A 14,091-nucleotide genomic window follows, 5' to 3' on the forward strand; every position below is an offset into this window, starting at 1 on the left:
TAATAACACATTAGCAACTCCTCGAACGAAACAAAAAAAATAATAACACATTGATGCTCCATCGTAAATTACAATTACAATGTAAGTCAGTTAAGGTTAATCACCACTAATATCATAATGGATGATTGTTCATTCACACATAAACTATGGATTGAGCAATTTTGACTGTTATTATAGAAAAAACCCACCTTAACAATTTTTTATGCATTTGTTTTGTGAGGCTAAATGTTTCGAAAACTATACATACCTAATATTATATTATCCAGTTTTCGCCAAATAAATTTCCCAACAATGATTTTGTTTTTATTTCGTACCTATTAAGGATTATTTTATCTACACAGTCTAACAGACTGTAAGCAGTGATAGCGGGAACCTTGTCTGATAAGATGTCATTAATTACACTGATCAAGGTTTTACAAAAACAAACATAAATGAAAAAAAAATTGACAAGATAAACATTAAATGAATGAGACGTTTCAACATTAATGTTGTGGTCATAATACTTTATGCCATCATTTTCCTGCAATCATTTATACAGATCCTGGGCTTTAGGTGTAACACCAACCAATATAGCTGGGAATGCATACAGATGAGAGAGAGAGAGAGTAGGAGAGGAGCTGTCATACAAATATACTCAATTTATTGTTGTGTGTACCCATTATTTTTGACACAGATATAGATAATATAAAGATAGAAAGAAATTTTTATTTGACAACCAATTAAGAACCAATCTTATGAGTAGGCAACAATGGTAACAATACAAACAAATAACATGGAGTTTTCACAGCTGTATCGGGGATAGGCTAACTTAAAATCTGGTATAGGTTTCATTGTTATACATTGGCTAGAACCTGACTTATTGACAATAATAACTTTTGTAGCGGATGCATGAAATTAAGGCGGCAAAACGCTAGTCTAAAAATAAATTGCTTAGTGCCAATTAAATCTCAAACAACCACTTGACATTTGCAACCCTTCTGAACAGCATGCGCTTTAAAAGAAAGCATGGCGAGTGAGAGGTCCTTGATGCTATTTTAAGTTGATAAGCATAGTATGTAGTACTTCACTGGCCTTGACCTTTCACATTTGTTGGTGTTCAGTATGTTTCCAACATGAAATAGATATATTAAGCGTCTAGGAACTATATGTAATCAAATCATTCAGAAATTAGATCTTCATACACTTTTTCACATCAAATTTTATGTATTTCACATCAAATTATATATATATATATGTATATATATATATATATATATATACATTTGATTTGATTACATATAGTTCCTAGACAATTTTTTTTATTGTGTTAATTTTATTAATCAAATCAAATGTGTATATATATATATACATTTGATTTGATTACATATAGTTCCTAGATGCTCAGAAAATTAAATTCTAAAATTTTTTTTTATTGTGTCTAATTTTTTTATCTTGCCTTGTTTGTTTTAATTATTCTAAATTCTAATTTCTTTATTTGTTTAAATGTAGGTATTTACATTGAGACCATTTCATTTTAACTGGTAAGGTGTATAAATATTAAAATGTTGAATATATGAAGATATAATGAAAGTCGCAGGTTGTACATGGATGAGAGAGGCACAGGACAGAGGAGGTTAGCGTACGCGAAGAGGCCTGTGCTCAGCAGTGGGCACAAACTTGTCATTTAAAATTAATGAAAATTATCAATAACTGAGCTATAACATTTTCTAAAACTATATTAAATGATAAAAAACTTACTGCAAAAATGGTGTTCTGCAGCCCAAAAGGGATTGGAGTAAGTCTTGCAAAGAAAACGATTTTGAAGGCCTGAGGGCCCGATATCACTTTGAGAAGAGCCCGGGCCGTCTCGTTGTCCAGGAACCGCTCCAGTGGCAGGTAGCCCCGCATGGCCCGCAGCGTGTAATGCGCCACAGCAACACCGAAATTTGCACTCACTATCACTGTACCCAAACCCTTCAAAATCCCAAACAAATAACCACTAGTTATTATCAACACCAAATACCCTATCGCTATCGGAAAACTCACGATCAAAAACAACCCTATACATAATAGGAAGACCACCCAAGGGTCCTGATTGTTCACCCACGTTAATATCTTCCTCAGATATTCCTTGAAGAAATAAATTAAAATAACTAAACACGTCAACATTAAAATAGAAATAACTATGTTGAATATGTAGCCATAAGTCGTCCTATTGTTAATTTTAGACCACAGTGTTTTCTTTCTGACCACGGCGGGCTCCGCGCGACATTCTTCTACGTCCACAATTTCCATTTCTTTTTTTAATTAAAATGATATTTAAATGAACGCTGGTCGTGCTGAATTGAGCGAAACACTTGCCATGACCAATACACGGTTTTAATACATTGCACGAGTTTCACAAATAGTTTTAATTTAATAAACTTTTTTTCCGAATGAATAACGCTGACCGACTATAAAATTGTTGTCCCTTGATGCTTGCTTGCTGCTGATTTGCCGCTGACTTGACATATGACATTTCTCTCTCTAGTGATGGGCAATAAGTGACAAATTGAAATTTGCCGGACCTAAGATAATGACGGCTGAATAGAGTTGCCCAAATCGTTAGTCGACATAATCATTATTTTTTCTAGTTTCTGAACGGTATGTCATCGTGTTGTCATTATTTTACCAGCTGTCAATGCTGTCATCTGTCATGTCGTCAAATTCAGTCAGAAAAATCATCTTTTTCTATTTCTCAATGTGAGTCTCTGTTCCTGAAAGATTTGCTATACACAAAACTAATTGTTGTTTATTATAAAATAAGTAAAATATTATAAAAAATATTCGTGTTTCGTATACCTGTTTTTTTTTAGTGGAAAGACGGGCCCTGGGAGAAAGTAACCATGCCGCCTAAAAAAGCACCGAGTGGAGCACCAAGTAAAAAGACAGAGCAGAAGAAGAAGGAGAAAGTTATAGAGGTAATTTTTTTAGGGTTGTCGCAATTAATAACCGTTCAGAATATTTGGATAAAAATGTTATTATTGTAACTAGTTAAGGCTATCAATCTATTTCCCTCAGTACATGCTTACTGTGTGTAAATATATGCTAGATGTTATTAAAAGTACTAGAAGAATCGATTCTAAATAAACTTTAATACACAGGATAAAACGTTTGGTTTAAAAAATAAAAAAGGTGCGAAACAGCAGAAATTCATCCAACAAGTTGAGAAGCAGGTGAAGAGTGGAGGTGTACACCCTGTAAAGCCAGTCGATGACTCAAAGAAAAAGGACAAGGAACAAAAGTTGAAAGAACAGAAGGAACTGGCCATGTTGTTCAAGCCAGTGCAAATACAGAAAGTTGAGAAAGGTTTGTCAATGAAAGCCCCAATACTTTTTCTTTCTAACATAATATATAAATATTTGGCTTCAGTCTCATGGCTTCATACATATAAAATTGTTTATAGGGAATTTAATAGTTACTTCTTTAAGTGTATTGATAAGAAAAAGGACTGTAAAATGATGGGTTGCTTTTCTTCATAGACAAGATTGTCCAGAATATTATTTAACAATTATTCCTTAAGTCTCTCTAAGGTAATTAATAAAAATGTGATACAGTATCTGTATTGTGCACATTCTAGCGAGACACAAGCATGTTTTCCATATAGTAAATACTTGGAGGCTTATTACACAATTGTATAAAATAATAGTGCAATTTGTTTATACTTATTTCAACAGGATTTTTGTGTCATATTATTTGACGACCTCGGTGGCGCAGTGGTAAAGTGCTTGCCTCTGAACCGAGAGGTCCCAGGTTCGATCCCCGGTTGGGTCATGATGGAAAATGATCTGTTTCTGATTGGCCCCGGTCTTGGATGTTTATCTATATATGCATTTATTATAAAATATGGTATCGTTGAGTTAGTATCCCATGACACAAGTCTATAACTTACTTTGGGGCTAGCTCAATCTGTGTGATTTGTCCTAATATATATTTATTTATTCATTAATATTGTTGTCATAGTAATATAAATATAATTCATTATACAATAACTGACTGCATTTTTATGTGTGTGTGTGTATGTCATAATTTTTAGGTATTGATCCAAAGTCTGTGGTGTGTGCATTCTTCAAGCAAGGGCAATGCACAAAAGGTGACAAATGCAAGTTTTCTCATGATTTAACTATTGAAAGGAAGGTCAGTAAATATAAAGCTGCAAAACTTACTCCCATTTTAAAAGTTTTTTTTTTTATGTGTCATTTATTAAACTTTATTTTCTACTATCTGTGCCATGCTTTGTTACCCGCATCATTGTTAAAATACTTACATTTTTATGCACAGTAGTGTCATTTAATTTATAAAGAGCCATTGTGTTGCGCAGCGGTGGGACGATCTCAATTTAAAAAACATGAAAATGTGTCTCATTTTCCTTTCTTGTCAAAAGGATTAATGTGATTTTTTTGTATGGAGCCTTGGACAACAGTTAGTGTCAACATAACAGTGTTTCAGGCTGAGAAGAGGTCTCTGTATGTGGACATGCGAGACGATGACGACAACATGGACAATTGGGATGAAGACAAACTCAAGGAAGTGGTGGAAAAGAAACATGGAGAAGACAAGCAGAGACCTACCACAGATATCGTTAGTATACACACACACACACACATTCATTTATATATTATTATAATTTATATATTATCGCCATCACTACATAGTATAAAACAAAGTTGTTTCCCGCTTTATGTCTATCCCTATGTATTCTTTAATAAAATCTTTTAAAATCAAGAGGAATTTTTCTCTAACAAATTAGGGACAGGCCGCTGCTGTTAAATCATTCATGATTAAGAAAAATTTGTCGTCTCAAATCAATTGTATCCCATGGTCATCTGTTTTTTTCCATGCTAGTCTGGGGGTGAAAGATAAAACATAGACAGTATCTACTGCTCCACTGGTGCCACCATATAATACAAATAAAAAAAGCTAAATTTAAAAAAGCATTCTATTTTCAGATTTGCAAACACTTTTTGGAAGCTGTAGAAAAATCCAAATACGGTTGGTTCTGGGAATGCCCATCGGGGTCCAAGTGTATATACAGGCATGCTTTGCCACCAGGCTTTGTTCTCAAACGGGACAAGAAGAAGATTGACGAGAAGAAGAATGAGATATCTCTAGTCGACCTCATCGAGCGGGAGAGGGCGGCACTGGGACCGAATCAGACTAAAATCACGTTGGAAACATTCTTGGCTTGGAAGAAAAAGAAGATTAAGGAGAAACAGGTTAGTAAACAATTTTAGTAGCAGTTTCTTTCTTTTATGTGAATTTAAAAAAACCGTACGATAAACGGTTCATAATCGATGATCACTAATTATAGGTTTCGCATAATGCCAACAAAATAAACTTCGCAATAAAAGCACTAGACGGCAATGTATGTATTTCAAAAGTGCTATGGATATTTAATTTCAACTATGCCAATTCCATTTTAACATGAAGAAAAAACTGTTCCCGATTGTATTTAAGCTGGCGAAACCACCAGTAAACAGCTAGTCTATAAATAAATGCGAAATTTTAATTTTATGACACTGTGACAACGTAATCGAATAAACTGCATAATAATCTCTCATTAACGTCATAACCCCATCCCTCATTCCGTTATAACCCCATTTGTCATTCACGTTATAACCTCATCTGTCATTCACGTTATAACCCCATCTATCATTCACGTTATAACCCTATCTATCATTCACGTTATAACTCCATCTGTCATTCACGTTATAACCCCATCTGTCATACACGTTATAACCTCATCTGTCATTCACGTTATAACCCCATCTGTCATTCACGTTTATAACCCCATCTATCATTCACGTTATAACCCCATCTGTCATTCACGTTATAACCTCAACCCTCATTCACGTTATAATCCATATCCCTCATTAACATTTAGCTGTCCATTTATTTATCTCCAGGACGCGCTGGTGAAGGCGGAGGAGCAGCGGCGCACAGACTACAAGGCGGGTCGCGCGGTGGGGCTGTCGGGGCGGGAGATGTTCTCGTTCGACCCCGCGCTGGCGGCCGCGGACGACGAGGACGAGGCAGTAGACCTCGCCACCTACGACGAGGACGAACAGGACGACCTCACGCAGTACAGAGAGGTGGACTTCCAGACCATTGGCATGGAGGCTAGTGAGGTACGATCGCCAATTGTATTGCACCTTCTACCTACCTATATCTTAGCAGTGGTCGTTCTGAATGACAGTTTGTAGCTTGTGAAAAATTACTATATAATAAAATTGACGTTAAAAAGTGCATGTGAAGGAATAAATGATTTGATTTGACAGATAACTAGCTGCACCCCGGGGCAAGGGGGGGGGGGGGCTTCGCTTCCGTGGGAATTTCAGCATGTGTTATTCAAGGTTTTATTCTACCCGTCTACCAAATTTCATAATAATCCAAGACCAGTAGTAGTTTTTGCGTGAAAGATTACATACATACACACATACATCCTCACAAACTTTCGCATTTATAATATTAGTAGGATGAAAAGTGTACATACGTCGCATTAGGTCATGACAGAACAGTTTACCCCACTCGGCTGCTTCAGCCTCGCATTGTCACACAACTATACTATAGAAATGATAATAACATTTGATATGCATTTGGATGCTATTGATTGTTATCATTCGTCACCCGAGCTCTCCTATGTATTGCGAGATGTAGTGGTGATGTTCACCGCGTCAGGACAGGTCGAGCCACAGATGAAAGAGATAGCAATATATGTACCTTGCGTCAAAGAGATCTTAGCAGTCTATATGGACTATCATAGTTCAGTATCAAATTGTGTTATATATATATATATATATATATATATATATTATAATCAGCACTCTGATCACAATCATAACCTGTTTTGATACACCTTTTGACTATGTACATTATGTACTTTTATATATTATTAGAAAGAAAAAAAAACATTGTAAGAAACAATAATGGTAAGCCGATCTGGCATGATAGGGACCAACACTGTTCAAATGAGTTTCTTTCGGCATTTCTTCTAAGCAGTGGTCGTTCCGAAATGCCAGTAGTTTGTAGCTTGTGAGAAATAACTATAAATATAAATATTGACGAGAAAAAGTGCCTGTGAAGGTCTAATTTCTGAATAAATGATTTGAATTTGAATTTTGAAAGTATTTTACAACTTTGTGATCAATAACGAATATTGTTTAAAATGTATATTACGTTGAGCTATGGAGACCATGCCAGTACGGCTGAATTAATTCATCTCTTTACGTCTTACGCCGACGTACAGTATTTTCATTAGTGAATAGTAGGTACTCTCTACTAACTTCCCACTGTATATTACAATTTCAGGTGGACGATTCAGGTACAAAAGCCACGACGGACCGGCTGGAACAGCTGACGAAGGACCTCAGCAACGGCGACTCCGCGCCCAGCGCCGTGCCCATCAACGAGAACCTGTTCCTCGACGATGAGCTGGACGAGGAGCTCCAGAACCTCGACTTGGAAGACTAGTGTAGTATAAGTTGTGAATATATCATATTTTAATGCTTGATTGGTGTTTTATTGTGTTGTCCTCGAAAATATGTTTTTTGCGTTATTCTACTAATATTATAGTGACAGTTTGTTAGGATGTATGTTTGTTACTCTCTCGCGCAAAATCTACTCGAGCGAATGTTATGAAATTTGGTACACGGGTAGAATATAACCTGGAATAACACATTCATGTAGGGTACTTTATATCACGTGATTCCCACGGGAGCGAAGTCCCGAGGCGCAGCTAGTTTCAAATATATCGAAAGAAATCCGGAAATTTTTACGATGAGATGATAGAAACTAATAATAGTTTTGACCGTGACTTCGCTCGTGTGAATTTAATTTAATTAGGTATAACTAACTAGTTACAGAAATAAAATGTTATGAAACTCGTTACGCGCAGCTAATACATGTAAAGTGCAGCGCAAGCGCCGGCCTGGATGCACCGCGTGACGACAGTCGCCTACACGTGCCGCCGAGTCAGCGCAACGTGCCTTCAAATCCGGGAATTGCGCGACACATCGCGCAATACTCACTTTTGGTTCTAACATCGACCATTAGACTTCATTTTAGTTTTATGTTGTAATTTTATTTCATTTAATAAATTAGTTAAATAAATTTTGGTTTTTTTTAAAGTCTTCGGCTGCAGTAAACTTAACTGGCGCAGTCGGTAGGATCTCGAGTCAGTTCGTGCGCGACAAGATTTCCGCTATATCCCGGTTCGAGTCCCGCGTGACTGACTGGCATTCCAGCCCTCATCGAGATCGTCGAATCTACGGAATCTGCAGCCCGGAGGTGTATCCGAACATTGATACAGCAGAAAAACCAAGATATGTATATGTGAGTACTTTAGAATCATTCTAGAGTTGCTTTCCTTTATTTTCCTGTATAATTTAATTTATCCAAGATTTTCCATCCGAGGCAATCGAGGACCCTTAGTAATAGTAGGAGTAGAGATATTGACCTCCATAGAAATTTAAATTTAAACGAAAGTAGTGATAGTTTTAATTCGTTAATTAACATGGCACAACTAGATGATATTTGGAAGGCCCTTCGACTGGTGCCTGAATTTGATGGTAACCCAAATGTTTTAACGAGATTCATTGGCTTATGTGATCAGTTAGTAGAACAATTTATTTCATCAGATAATGCCCTTATAAATGCGGCCTTAATTAACGGGATCTTAAATAAAGTGACTGGGTCTGCCGCTCGCCTTATAAATTCTAATGGTGTACCAGATAACTGGCAAGGTATCCGCAACGCTCTGATCAATAATTTTGCTGACCAGAGAGATGAAACCTCACTTTATAATGATCTTGCACTCCTGACTCAGGGCTCATGCACCCCGCAAGAATTTTTTGAAAAATGTCAAAATCTTTATAGCACTATTATGACTTACGTTAGCTTACATGAAACTATTCAGACTACCGTACAATCTAAACGCGAATTGTATAAGAAACTTACTTTACAGTCATATTTGCGCGGTCTAAGAGATCCGTTAGGATCGCGTATAAGATGCATGAGGCCTGAAACCATAGAGAAGGCGCTTGAATTTGTTCACGAGGAAATGAACACCTTGTATCTGCAACAGCGAAATGAAGGCAAAACTCACCATATGCTTCTTAGTAAAAATAATTCAGGTTATACACCACCGCAACAAATTTCGCATAATAAGCCGTTTACTTTTAATATGCCTGGGCCCTCTCGCCCACAGCCACAACCTATGCAATTTGCACCCCGTGCACCTATAATGTGGAAACCTAATTTTAGTGCTCCTAGTAATCAAAATATTCAATATCGCGGACCTTCACGCACTCAGCAGATATTTGGTGCTCCACCTCCTAATTATAATCCTCGCAGCAATGTCTTCGCTCTACCCCAACGACCCCAAAATGCGAATAACGCACCGCGACCTATGAGTGGTGTTAGCCACTTTGCGCCTAAACCACTACCCCCATCTGGACATGACTGGAGGAGGTTTGGTAATCCACCACCCTCCAACTATTTCAAAACTCGTGAAATGAATGTTAACGAGTGCTACGACTATCAGTACGATCCCTATAATGACTCATACGATAACCAACCCTATTTCGTGACCAACCCTGACTTAGACTATTACGAGCAAACAGACAACCCTTATGATAATAATGAAGAAACCTACCCCTCTTACTATGAACCCCGTGAGATCGCTGAAAATTCGTGTGGCAATGACCAGCAGGATTTTCACAAAGGCAGTCCTTCAGACAAACAAAAATAGAAGTTAATCTACTGACTCAGCGACAGCTCCCGTACATAAGTATATCTGACCCACCATTAAAATTTCTTATAGACACAGGAGCTAATCAATCTTTTATTAGTTCTGAGAGTGTAGAGAAATATTACCCTAACATACCCTTGACATATGACCCTTTAGAAATTTCTAACGTACATGCAACCACTCGCAGTGACTATTCAGTTACATTACCATGCTTCCCTGAAATTAAAGACAGTGGCGAAATTACCTTATTTCTTTACAGATTTCACGATTATTTTGACGGTTTGATAGGATTGGATCTACTCGATAAATGGGAATCTAATATCGATCTAAAAACGAAAACACTTAATACAAAGAATTCAATTACTCCCATACATATGTATAATTCGCGAAACTGTAACTGGTACGAAGATATTATCCCAGCTAACTCGTCAAAATTAGTTAAAGTCCCAATTAACACATGTGACGGCGAAGTAATAATTCCTGAACAAACTATATCAAATTGCTTAGTACATGAATGCGTTACTATTGTAAAAAAAAATCGCGGTATAATAGAGATCAGTAATCCAACTAATAATGATCTAATATTTTCAATGCATATGCCGATTAACGCAGAGGCTTTCAATATAAATAGCATAGGCAATGGACAATTAAACTCTTCACGAGTGGAACAAGTCCTTTCTCGTTTACGTACCGACCATCTTAATGATGAGGAACGTATTAATTTACAGAATCTTTGTTCTCGTTATGCGGATGTCTTTTATATAGAGGGTGAGCCTCTCACATTTACGAATAAGATAAAACATCACATCCGTACTACTGACGAAGTGCCTATTTACACGAAAACCTATAGGTACCCTTTTATCCATAGGCAAGAGGTACAACAGCAAATCGGAAAGATGTTAGAACAGGGTATAATCCGTCCATCAGAATCCGCATGGAGCTCTCCGATTTGGGTAGTGCCCAAAAAAACGGATGCCTCCGGCAAAACCAAGTGGCGTATAGTAGTGGATTTTAGAAAACTAAATGAAAAAACTATTGATGATAAGTACCCCATCCCAAACATCACGGATGTGTTGGATAAGCTTGGTAACTGCCACTACTTCACAACCTTGGATTTAGCAAGCGGATTCTATCAGGTAGAAATGAGCCCTGAAGATGTCCCTAAAACAGCGTTCAACGTAGAGCATGGGCATTTTGAATTTTTGCGTATGCCCATGGGGTTGAAAAATTCACCCTCTACGTTCCAACGTGTCATGGACAATGTGCTCAGAGACCTGCAAAACACCATTTGCTTGGTTTATTTGGATGACATAATCGTCTTTAGCACATCACTTCAGGAGCACATGGTGAACCTGGAAAAAGTATTTGCCAGATTAAGGGAATCCAACTTTAAAATTCAGATGGATAAGTCTGAATTTTTAAAATTGGAAACATCTTACCTTGGTCATATCATTGGCAAAGACGGTATCAAGCCTAATCCCGACAAAATCGAGGCTATCCAGAAATTCCCAATACCCAAGACAGCAACAGAAATCAAACGTTTTCTTGGTCTGCTTGGCTATTATAGAAAATTTATCCCCGATTTTGCCCGGATTACTAAGCCCATGACACAGTGTCTTAAGAAAGGTTCCAAAATTGCTCTTAACAACCCTGACTACATAAATTGCTTTGAACGTTGTAAGATTCTTCTTACCAACGATCCAATACTACAATATCCCGATTTCAACAGGGAGTTTGTTCTCACTACAGACGCATCCAATCTGGCTATAGGTGCAGTCTTATCTCAAGGCCCTATAGGTTCAGATAAGCCTATTGCCTACGCTTCAAGAACACTGAACGATAGTGAGACAAACTATAGTACTATTGAAAAGGAGTTGTTAGCGATTGTTTGGGCTACCAAATATTTCCGCCCATACTTATTTGGTAGAAAGTTTAAAATCGTGACTGACCACAAGCCCCTCCAATGGGTAATGAGTCTAAAGGAACCTAATGCTAGATTGACTAGGTGGCGGTTAAAGTTAAGCGAATATAACTTTACCGTTATCTATAAGCAGGGTAAAACTAATCTTAATGCAGATGCTCTGTCCCGTGTGGAAATCCACAATGAGGAGATTAGTTCAATAGCCGTGCAACCGTCAGAAAGATGTCCATCCTTATCTCGATCCACCACAGTTACAGCACATACGAGTGCAGAGCACCCTATTTTAGAAATTCCGATCACAGATGACCCTCTCAACAAATTTCACAGACAAATATGTTTAATGGTAGTCGGCGACATAAAAAGACGCCCCGCTATTAGCAAACCATTTGAATCTCATATTAAAACAACTATACAGTTATCAGAGTCCAATCTTGAAATAGACACTATCAATGCAATTAAAGAATACGTCAACCCCAAAGTACGTACAGGCATTATTATTATTCCCCCCTTAGCTATGTACAAAATTATCCCAATTATACAAGAAAATTTTAAAAGCTCAGCTATGGACCTTGTCTTAACCAAGGTAGAAGTAGAGAACATTAAGGAATACTTGCAACAACAAAATATAATTAGAAATTATCATGAAGGAAAAACTAACCATCGTGGCACCAACGAGTGCTATCTAGCACTGTCACGAAAGTATTTTTGGCCCAAAATGAAGGAACACATATCAAAATACATAAATGAATGCAATATCTGCGGAATGGCAAAATATGACCGCAACCCCATAAAGCAACGGTTTGCTATAGTACCACCCCCGTCTAAACCTTTTGAAACACTACATATTGATCTGTTCACTACTGAAAACGAAAAATATTTAACTTTGGTTGACGCATTCTCTAAATACGCACAAGCATACCATCTCCGAGATGGAACGGCCCTAAGTGTAGTACAAGCCCTCATCAAATTCTTTACACACCATGGCGTCCCTATAACTATAATTTCTGACCAAGGTCCTGAATTTACGAACCAGATGTTCTCGGAATTTACTAAACTTCACAAAATTGAACACCATAAAGCCTTGGCTCACAATCCTAATAGTAATGCAATAGTTGAACGGTTTCATTCTACCATCCTTGAGCATCTCCGAATTCTCAAATTAGAGCAACGCAATGAACCCGCTATAAATCTTATGCCATATGCTGTGCTAGCATACAACAGTTCCATACACAGTTTCACGAAATGTAGGCCCCTCGACGTTATTACAGGTCATTTCGACCCACGTGACCCGGTTAGCATAGATATGAATGAACATCTTCTCCAACAGTATATCTTAGATCACAAACATCGTATGAACAAAGTATATAACATGCTGAACGATACTTCACTTCATAATCGCACCCAACTTACTGAGGCTAGGAACAAAGACAGACAACCTGAAAAAGAATACACCCCTGACCAGCAAGTATTCGTTCGTAACCCCGTAGCTAGTAGGCAAAAATTAGCACCCCGGTTCACACAAGATGTAGTTTTGGCAGACTTGCCTATACATATTTACACAAAAAGGAAAAAGGGACCCATTGCTAAAGCACGTCTCAAGCGAACACCTAAAATAAACCCGTTGTTACAGGATCCTCCTGACCATCACCCTTCATCTGACCATGGCACAAGACGTGACGCTTAATACCCTCGACAATGGACCAGGTATCCTACCTTTCAAACTTGGACCCACTAAAATGATCACTCACTACCACTCCTTCCTGTACTACATTGACTTAGACATGATTTCTCTAACAATAAACTCAGTTAAATCCCAAATTGATTCATTTAGATCCGATCTTAATAATAAAACGGCTTCTTTATACGAACCCCACATCTCGCATCTTTATAATAAAATAGAAATATTACTCGAACAAATTCATAGCTTCCAACACACCCGTAGCAGGAGAGGTTTAGTAGATGGTCTCGGTTCAATTATTAAGAGTGTCTCGGGTAACCTCGACTACACAGACGCTATAAAGTATGATAATGCAATTAAAGTACTACAAAATAATGAAAAACAATTAGAAACTGAACTAAATGAACACATAAGTCTAGGGAAGGAATGGATAGCTAAACACTCAATAGTACTAGACAGTATAGTCAAAAATCAGAATAGGTTAGCTAATTCCATTGATCATATTTTAAATTCAGATGCAAGTAGAGATTATGATATGATTAAGTATGCCCATCTAGCTCAATATCTTATTATTATATCAGACAATACGGATAATTTATATGAAGAGATCCATAATCTCGAAAATATGGTAGCCTTCATTCAAAGTAAAACTACAGCTCACTATATGATTAATATTAGCACGTTAAATAGTACTATAAGTAGATTAAGACAGCTCTATTCTGAAGA

General features: G+C 37.3%; 3 protein-coding genes across 3 annotated transcripts in view; 2 read left to right on the plus strand and 1 right to left on the minus strand.

Annotated features, from left to right (window-relative positions):
- The window catches only part of LOC128672939 (uncharacterized protein), a 29,478-nt gene extending 26,986 nt beyond the window's left edge, over nucleotides 1-2,492 (minus strand). Inside the window, exon 1 of the mRNA XM_053750477.2 lies at nucleotides 1,738-2,492. Coding sequence (XP_053606452.1) covers nucleotides 1,738-2,274 — 537 coding nt within the window. The 5' untranslated portion in view covers nucleotides 2,275-2,492. The remainder of the gene's footprint in view (nucleotides 1-1,737) is intronic.
- Nucleotides 2,493-2,602: 110 nt separating this feature from the next.
- On the plus strand, nucleotides 2,603-7,528 carry LOC128673082 (uncharacterized protein). Its single transcript, XM_053750683.1, has 8 exons — nucleotides 2,603-2,721; nucleotides 2,835-2,939; nucleotides 3,123-3,327; nucleotides 4,055-4,155; nucleotides 4,468-4,599; nucleotides 4,968-5,234; nucleotides 5,925-6,146; nucleotides 7,327-7,528. The coding sequence occupies exons 2-8, from the start codon at nucleotides 2,865-2,867 to the stop codon at nucleotides 7,486-7,488; spliced, it is 1,164 nt and encodes a 387-aa protein (XP_053606658.1). The 5' UTR covers nucleotides 2,603-2,721; nucleotides 2,835-2,864; the 3' UTR covers nucleotides 7,489-7,528.
- Nucleotides 7,529-9,259: 1,731 nt separating this feature from the next.
- LOC128673264 (uncharacterized) lies at nucleotides 9,260-9,766 on the plus strand. Its single transcript, XM_053750996.1, has one exon. It carries the CDS (start codon nucleotides 9,260-9,262, stop codon nucleotides 9,764-9,766), a length of 507 nt encoding a protein of 168 aa, XP_053606971.1.
- Nucleotides 9,767-14,091: the final 4,325 nt, after the last annotated feature.

Source organism: Plodia interpunctella, chromosome 10 (genome assembly GCF_027563975.2).
Source record: "Plodia interpunctella isolate USDA-ARS_2022_Savannah chromosome 10, ilPloInte3.2, whole genome shotgun sequence".
In the NCBI taxonomy this organism is placed as follows: domain Eukaryota; kingdom Metazoa; phylum Arthropoda; class Insecta; order Lepidoptera; family Pyralidae; genus Plodia; species Plodia interpunctella.